Source organism: Hyalella azteca, unplaced genomic scaffold (genome assembly GCF_000764305.2).
Source record: "Hyalella azteca isolate HAZT.00-mixed unplaced genomic scaffold, Hazt_2.0.2 contig6145, whole genome shotgun sequence".
In the NCBI taxonomy this organism is placed as follows: Eukaryota; Metazoa; Arthropoda; class Malacostraca; order Amphipoda; family Hyalellidae; genus Hyalella; species Hyalella azteca.
Window position 1 is genome coordinate 225,850 of NW_025936313.1, and position 9,244 is coordinate 235,093.

General features: G+C 37.7%; 1 protein-coding gene across 1 annotated transcript; it reads left to right on the forward strand.

The window, feature by feature from the left end:
• The first annotated feature begins 4,192 nt into the window (after positions 1 to 4,192).
• LOC108673184 (glutamate receptor ionotropic, kainate 2) lies at positions 4,193 to 9,244 on the forward strand. Its single transcript, XM_018160973.2, has 10 exons — positions 4,193 to 4,339; positions 4,546 to 4,625; positions 4,929 to 5,026; positions 5,193 to 5,314; positions 5,575 to 5,670; positions 7,051 to 7,165; positions 7,518 to 7,570; positions 7,933 to 8,036; positions 8,270 to 8,424; positions 8,740 to 9,244. Exons 1-10 carry the CDS (start codon positions 4,193 to 4,195, stop codon positions 8,820 to 8,822), a joined length of 1,053 nt encoding a protein of 350 aa, XP_018016462.1. The 3' UTR covers positions 8,823 to 9,244.

The following is a 9,244-nucleotide window of genomic DNA, read 5'->3' on the forward strand; positions in this document are numbered from 1 at the left end:
TTCAGTCAATTATATTATAGTCCGTACAACAATAAGAGAAAGCCTAAATAAATAAATGCGGCCCGATACCGAGCATTTTGATCTTTCCCACCAACTTAGAGGAATAGAGGAGGTCGAAATTAAAGTAATATGAAACTTATACTCAAGATTTATGTCTCACTGGATAAGGTCGTAAACTTTGTGTCATTTGTATGCAGACGACATTGGATTCCAATAAAGCGGATTAAGCATCTCATGTCCCTATGAATGCGTTCTGTTGCAAATAAATCATTGCATGGGAGACCATGCATCTAGAAGCATAAGTATGAGGAAGGGAGAATTTAATATTGTAATGCAGTTCAGTGATCGTGCGACCTTTAATGCAAAAATGTTCAGAATGTTCTAATTTTGATTTTCAAGAAAAAGTTGAATTCTATTACAGAAGAGAATATTTAATTTAATATTCATGAAACCTAGGAGCCTAGGACAAAATATTTCAGTTAGTCTGGGTTTCCGTCTGTTAATGTTGCTCTCGATTAATATATGAATGCCATTGAGTGCGGCGGCATCTAGCAAATAATTTTTCTGCGTTGCCATTCAGGCTTTGTCGCAACTTGTGAACAATTCATCTTCCACGCATTTGGCTAGTTAAGGGCGTGTTAGAAGTAACATAAAAGTTACTATTCAAAAATTAACGTGTCATTATAAATGAAACAATATTATGATGTTAATCTAATGATAGATCAACTAAATTTTCATATAAAAGCATGCCTGCCCGAAGAAACAGCAGAGGATGATTTTATGGCTGCCTGAGTAGGATTTGAAAACCACGCTCTTCAAAGAAAGTTTATCGACAAATCCAACGTAAAAAAGTGAAAATTTGTGAAATACCTAATGTTAATGAGCGATGTTCATTGATGTGCACGTAAATAAGACTTAATGGATTTAATTGTTTTAATGAATACTGTTATATTAACAACAAAATGCAAAAGCTGACATACTGAATTTTACAGTGAATTTCAGAAAATGTCATGCTCAGAGCTCATGTGCCGTGTACAACTGTAATGTGCAACACGTTATGCTCATCACATCTTCTGCTGGTTATTGACTCAATGGAGGAGTTTAAATAATATAGGGATTTTAATTGCCTTAAAGTGCTTCGTTGAACAGCAGACTAATGATACTCAGTTAAAGGTTTACTTTGATTAATCCACTTCCCGCGACGCATGAATTCTCGAGAACGAGGCTAGGCTGGTTCCCCATTTAATCAACAAAAATATCGGCCATCTTACACCAACAATTATATCTCACTGAAAATTACTAAATTGAGAAAATTTATAGTTTTACTGTTCAAACAGGTAAGGTAAGCTAGTCACAGGAGTGTTTCGTAGCTTGCGATACACAAGATTTCAATAAAAAAGAAATCGGAATTTGCATCTACGCTTGCAGTGTGGACATGATCAGCAAAATATGCACGTAAATTTTTTTCTGCGAGACATAGGTTTTAACTTGAAATTATGCTCATAAATAGGCCAAGCTTATTTAAGATTAAGCGTATTTGCTGTTGCTTTAAGTAGGCTTGACAGAAGAGATACTGAGTGTGCGATTAAAATTTCACTTCAGTTAGCTGGTTTTAAGCGTTTATTACTAATAACTTCTGTGGCATTTTAATGCCCTTTCAAAATTCAGCCGAATAGTAGCTACAATCGGCTGCAAGTAATTCAGGGTCTGCTTGGCCTGCCGATCAAAATCAGTTTCTGGTCAGAAACTCTTCTCCCACTTTATAGTCGCCTGAGAGTATGAAAAAAGTAGGCTGTGCCGTCATAACGAGCTTGCAATCTGATCAGAGGCTGCTCTTCAAACCCTGCGCAGAAAGCGTACATAGAGTGGTTAATTTACGCACTCCACTAGTCCTAGGCGGCAGTGGCACTTACTGCATCAGCATCTAAATTTTGTTAGGGTGAAAATTAGGCAAGTTACAACGTTTGTATTTTAAAGTTAAGGTAGAAAGGATTTTAGAGTTTTGACATTTTACAAATGCCCATTTTTAATAATATAGCTTTTATTGGATGGAAAAGTTATTAATACTTCACAAATTAAGTAACTCGTTCTGAAAAATCATTACCACGAGAGATTATCTAGCACAAATCCGAGCGTTCGCTTGAAGAATGAAGCACCTTTAAATACAAAATTATTATTTTCTCATCACCGTTTGCCAAAAAGATCCAAAAACCGTCCAAATTTCTTTGAGAAACCCAATGAAGAAGACAAAATTACAGCGCAACACATGTGACAGAACGTTTGCCGGGAGCCGCGGCTTCGGCCTCATAACCTTAGTACAGAATGTGATGGAGGCCACTAGAGGAGTGACCAAAAAATAAGAGATGGCACAAAGTGGCCACGAAAAACGAAGGCGCAAAGAGATGGCCACGAAAAACGAAGGAGAAAGATAAATGATAGTAGAAGAGGGAAATATGTGTATAGCGCATTTTTGTAAATGTTGAAATGTTTTAATTTTGTGCCATAATTACCACCATGCATTTACTCTGGCTGTGCGTGTTGGACTGCTCACAAATTAAACTTTATCTGAACCGTAACTAATAAATCGCTTAGAAACGTTCACTTAACTCAAAGAAGGGCGTAACATTAGTTCACGGAGACGTGCTGCATCGTGTGGCTCATGAGGGAGTGGACCATCCCCAACTCCCCCACCGGCAAGAGTTTCGAGGCCTTCGAGCCCACGCCGGGATGCATCATCGCCGCGATGACCCCCGTGAGTGACGATTTTTGAATTTTATTCAAATTCATACCTTGTGTATGGATTTCTTTTATACTTTGTACATGGAGTTCTTTTTAACTTGTAAATAGATTTATTTTACCTTGTTCACAGAGGTAACTGTTCTGGGTGCAAGTTTCGCGACCATACAAGTTACGAATTACGAATTTTAAATTTTCCTCAGGAAAATTTCAATTGGTATGTTATAGTTGAATTCATTGTAATGAATAGGAAGCCGATTAAGGTTGAAAGTTAATACATACGGAGTTAACTTTGAATGCAGCTTTATTCAACTAAAATAGCATTTGTGAATAGAGAATACATTTAATCATTGGCACCAGTATTATTGTACCACTAAACATAAAGGTGTTTTTAAAATAAATTTATTTATATGTAAATCGAATTCTCATCAAACTCTAGAAATTTCTTAATTTATTTTATATCGCTGGCGAATGTTTTGATTTTAACCATGAAACCAGAAAAACTATAGTTATCGCTCAATATTAAATTTAAAAGTACAGAATAATTATCAACAACGTCCCCGTTGCGAACTTGAGTGGCTTCTCGTTCAATGTCCATAATTTTACTCAAACGATAATTATTTGTCCCAATATAATTAAAAAATGAGCTTGACTCCACTTTCTTTTCAAGTAGTGATGGTACCGATATTAATGTTTATGTAAATCTAATGATGATGTTTGTTTGTTGCAGTGGTCGCAAGCTATCGTAGACCTCAGCAAGAAGCCCTACACCGGCGCCCACATCGAAATTTTCAGGATAATGATGCAGTACCTGGGATGGTGGTGAGTATATGACAAGTTTAAATGTGTCAATTGAGAAGTAGGCTCTGCAACTAATTAATTTTTTATTAAAATTTGTTCCTTGATATCATAATGCGTGGAAATTCAGTTCACGAGAAACCTCTCCATTAGAAATGTTTGCGAGATTTTTTTGCCCAGTTATTACTTGGAGTTGTCGCCGGAACCCGTGTTGGGGACTGCAGTGAATGGATCGTACAGCGGCGCAGTCGGCATGCTCCAGCGACAGTTAAGGACCCAATGAAAAACATATTTGTAAAAAACTTCGTTATAATACTCTTTAAATTTGAACAAAGATTTTTTCCTGGTAAACTGCTATATTATACGATTTAAAATCCGTTTCTTCTGACTACCGTATCATTGATTCTCAATTTTAAAGATTTTATCTACAGAAATGAACCACGAACGAGATCTTATATAGCGGTTTCAGCGTTGAAAAAGAACTCTGCATATATTGAAAAAAATTGCCAATCATTCCAAACGGTCATTATTATCCCTTTTGTTAAGGATAATATTAATGCAATCTTTTGTTATATTTCACCCGTTGTTTGTGCAGGAGGGGTGGTTAGCACCCACAAAAAATTATAATTATTTTCTTGTGTAGGAGGTTGACTTGGTTATGGGTCCAGTAGCCCAGCACAATACGCGCTCGGAAGTGCTCGACTACGCACCAGGCTACATGTTCAACGAACACGGTTTCCTCTACAAAAGAATCACGAAAATTCAACCTGACATCTTTACATTATCCAAACCATTCGTACTGGAGGTACTGGTCATAATGAGGTCCTACTGATACGTTTCTACATGTGTATTGACACTCACGCATATCTTGTTCAGATCTCTCTACACATGAATGACTGACAAACTTTACTAACTTTTAAAATGAAATGAATTCAGAGGAAATTATTTCATTTTTGAATTCCATATCATTTCCTTTATGTGAAATGTTTAACTTGGGATGTTATTCGGCAGGTCTGGGCGTGGGTGGTAGCATCAATGCTGATAGTGGGAGCCTTTGCCGGCATGCTACATCTGGCAGCCTCTTACTTGAGGTTCTGAATGATAAGGCTATATAAGGTTTCTAGGTTGCACGAAAACTACCAAAGATGAGTAAATTTTCAGGTTAAAACCAACTATGTGAGATGAAAGGCCCTGATATACTGTACATGGCTTCTTTAACGGATTTTTTTATATTAGTCAATTGTTGGGCTCGATGAGAGCAACACTTAAATTTTCAAAATATTATCAATTGGAAATGACATTTCTGCGTTCTTACATGAGAACATAAAATTTTTACAATTGTATGTTTTCACACGAATAATAATTAAATTAGAAATTTTATTTCCCTGCAATAGGCTGACTAAATGCAGCTCAACTTCCAAGGGCAGCCATCCGATTCCAGAGATGTTCTCCAGAGGCTTCACGTGGACTTGGAAAATCTTCTTGTCGCAAGGTAATTAAATCTCTTCTTTAATACCATTGAACCGATTTAGAGAACATAGGAATGCACAATGATCTTTGTTATTCAATAAAAAAGAGAAGCTACAAGAAGACAGTGAATTTGAAAAATGTCATTATCATTTATCACACAGAAGTTCATCGGCTATTATGGTTTTCAGATTTGACCGACACACCAGACAGTGGAGCTGGCCGAGCCCTCGCCACCACCTGGCTTTTCATGGGATTTATGCTCTCCCTGATGTACCGGAGTAATTTACTAGCAATCCTCGTCAATGACAAAGTTAGTTGACTATTCACTGGTGTAACTTTAGAAGTTTAGAGCCATCCTTATCAATGACAAAGGATCGAAGGATCATACATTAAGGATACATCATCCGATGTATCCCTAAGGCTCTTATCACAAGGAAAAGCAGTGCACTCGAGCAATTAAACGATTAATTTAAGGTTTCATTGGTCAAAGCTAATTCGTGATTATCTGTATAAGGAAGAAATGTTTATAATCTGTATGCCCACAAATCTTGAGTCTCGTTTTCTTCTCAGATCAAGTTACCGTTCAACTCTATTGTGGAGTTCGGGCAGCAGAACGAATACAAGTTGACCTGGCAAGAAGGCACAATTTATCCTGTCTACTTGAAGGTTTGATTTAAAACTTTGTTTTTAAGGTCATTCATCATTGACTATCATACATTTTTTTGTTCATTATTATATCATCAACTTTAAATGCTCTGCTTGCTCCGTGATATATTCAAAGTCTATTGTTTTGCCGCAACATTCACTTTGCTCACTTGCACCTAAAATATTTCATATGGAAGGCTTTACGATGCTTAAATTGTTTAGACGGGATCGACACTTATCGGAACTCATCCGCGCCAGCGGATTCAGACTCAAAACACAACATTTACGCAACTTCCCAAATCATAGTCCTTCAATTCTGATCGGATCTGCTTGAAATTAAGAATATTACAGGTATTTGCAATCTGGTGATGAAGAATTATTAGACTTTTACGTCATTTAGTTTTCTATTAAAACGAAAGAACGCAACTTTTGCGCAACTAAGCGAATCAAAACTCCTTCATTTCTGAACGGATCTGTTTAAATTCAGAATATAAGTTAATTACTAGTGACGCGCCGCTGCTGAAATTATTACAGATTTTTGCATTTACTTTTTTATTAAAACGAAACTTTTAAGAAAACTACGTGGGTCGTTTGGTTTGTACAAAATGGAGTAGGAAGGCAACATTTGCTCTGATGTTAAAACACGTAGGGTAACGTGGGGCAGCGCGCCCCCCACTTTTTTAGACTAAATTTTTGATGAAATTTTAATTGATACGAGGTGGTTCTTTGTTTTGTTTAAAGGTGCAACTAATGAGGAATGTATGATGTGAATTAGACGCCTATAGAGTTATTCAATTTTTAATGAAACACTATTTTGTAAAAAGTGTCAAAATGGGCCCATTGCCCCACACTGTCGACCGGCGGTAGAGAACACGGACCAATATCTGCCATACTTAGCGAGAAACCCGCTATGGGCCCGTGACCCGCAGTGGGCTCGCTGCCCCATGTTACCCTACTGGGTGCAAGTAGGCGCCGAGCAAGGAAGCGCAAAGTAAGTGTGCTTGGGCCGACCATATGTATTAGAACTTCAGCCCTTTTTGTAGATACCGCCATGAAGGTGACCACTGTGATGGAAGCTAAACAACAGAGTACCTGTTGGTCTCTAATACATAAGTTTCGAAGCGGATTTTGGTCTAGGTTTAGTACCACATCTTACTATGATTCATCTAACTGACCTTCCACAGCCTGCATGATATTCCAAAATTTGCGAAAAAATAAACGCCATGCAGTTTTATGTAATCTATTCTACAATTGATTAAGCATTCTTTTTAAACCCACAAGATCGATAGTCAACACATGTGCTTATTAATCGGCTGAAAGAATCGCGAACGCTAAATTTATCACTAAGATCACTTGAATATAAAATCGACTGCAATCACAAGCATTTTATTCTCTATTCAGTACACGGCAATTCATGAGCCTGATGTACCCGACGGGAAATTGTGGGCCAAGAGGGACGACTTCGTGCCGACCACTGAAGAGGTTGTCGACACAGCCTTGTCCAGAAAAGTCGCAGGTGTTTTAACTTGTACCGCTTTGTGCAAAAATTTGAAAATGTTATACTTTCAGTCTTTGATTTTTCAAATTTATCAGACACTAGCAGGATTGCCTGGCATTAACCGGGTAAATAATCCGTGCAATTATAGGATCCCGTTTACCCGAATCCCGTTAATAATTATCATAATCTGATGTATGTTGAGAAAAAACTCGTTCAATCCAATTATTTACCAAAAAAACATAGAACTTGGTATCACAAATTTATAACTAGGAAGATCAACAATGCTTTCGATTTTGTGATGAATAGCAACAATTTTGAAAAACTGTTATAGCATGAAGAATTATGACAAAATTTTAATGTTTTTTTTCAGTAATTGCACCGAGGGTAATTTTGCTGAGTTTCATCTCGACTGACTTCTCGCAGGTATGTAGAATGCATCTTAAATGAGTTATCACGAATTAAAGGAGGCGTCTCCCGTGCTTAAATTAAATGGTGTCTCCCATTTTATGATGGCGTCTCCCATCCTTTTATAAAGGATGATATGATGAGGAAATACAAAAAATGATAGCAATAGAAGCACGAGAAAATAGGTACTGGAAGGCTTGATGAGAGCAGAGACACCAAACAATTGAACCACAAAAATTCCCCACGGGAAACAACACATAACACAAAATACCCGAGCAACATAAGCTACATTACTGGATCCGTTGAATGATTGGCGAAATAGATACTTCGAATTCAAGTCAGTACGTCAGCTACTTTAAACATTATCATTCTCTCTCCAGCAAGGTGACTGTCGCTTGGCCTTGGCGGAGACGGGCATGGTGCCCGTTTACATGACCTACGGATACCCGAAGAAATCGCCTCTGAAAGAACAACTTGACATGATGTGAGGCTGTAGGGAAGTTTTAGCATGAACTTCCGACCAACTTGTTAACGAATAACATTTTACTTATAATTTGCCATTCGAATATCAGATAAACAATAAGCTTTTTGGCTTGAGTAGCAGCCAATTGGGAAGTATTACAGATTAAGAAGCATTGAGTGTCTTGTCTATCTCATGAAGTGGACGAATTCGATTGCACGAGACTGGGTATTATTAAGCGTAACTTTCGTATTTAGGTTACTTCGGGTGATCCAGGCAGGTATATCGTCTCATCTTCAGGACAAGGCTCTTGGAAACTCGACTTGGTGCATGAAGGCGCAGAAAAATTTGAGTGAGTCACGCCCCTTGGCCGTCAAGGACTTTTTTGGTCTTTTTCTCATCTACGCAATCGGTGAGTCAAATAAGATGCAGCTGAAACATAAATAGTCTCCTTTTCAAATTACTTGAATGATTTTATCGGAGCTTTAGCGTGCAGTTCCCTGCTTAATTTTAAATAGAGTCATGGGTTGACATACTTCAGGTGAAAAATTTGTTAAAATATTATATAGTTGCAGTCCAAAACGCATGCATTATGGGATAACATATTGTCGCGATGGCGCATTGAACCTTTAATTGTTTCAACTACGGAAAAAAGTTTAAACTACTCATCTAGACGTCGGAACTTTTTGCGCATCATACTGCAGACGAATCACTTCTCGTTCTCCAGGCACTGTCTTCGCCATGGCAGTCTTCATCATCGAAGTCACGACTCATGGCCGATCGAAGAAGACTAAGAATGCTATCTCCTGAACACTTGACGTCTGCAGCACCGGCGGAACATTTGTTCCTGATGAAATGGCTATCAAATGGAAGACCAAAACCCACCGAATATTTGGATGCACCGACTGTTATCACATCAGTTTATAGAGCTATAGCCTCTACCTTAAGTTGGTCTGTTGAACGAAAGGAAACTACAACAATATGCATTCCAGAATCACATATTTACTCGGTAATGAAACTTCTACTGAACAAGTGTATGACGACAATACTTAAATAAAAAGCAGTATACAAATTCGAATGAAACAAAACACTTGAGCGTCATAATGCTTTTAGCATCTCATTAAATTTGCTATAGGCATGGTTGTCAAAATTATGAAATGTCTAGCAAGCTATTTTGAACTCGTGGTCTGATCAGCTGAATATATACATACAATGCTTGTTTGCTGCCGAAC

Bases quoted from the DNA above. Each gene is read 5' to 3' on its own strand.
- LOC108673184 (XM_018160973.2), top strand. From the start codon at position 4,193: ATGGGTCCAGTAGCCCAGCACAATACGCGCTCGGAAGTGCTCGACTAC. The intron at 7,166-7,517 runs GTGTTTTAACTT...GTTTTTTTTCAG, and splicing joins CTTGTCCAGAAAAGTCGCAG to TAATTGCACCGAGGGTAATT. The intron at 8,037-8,269 runs GTGAGGCTGTAG...TTTCGTATTTAG, and splicing joins AAAGAACAACTTGACATGAT to GTTACTTCGGGTGATCCAGG.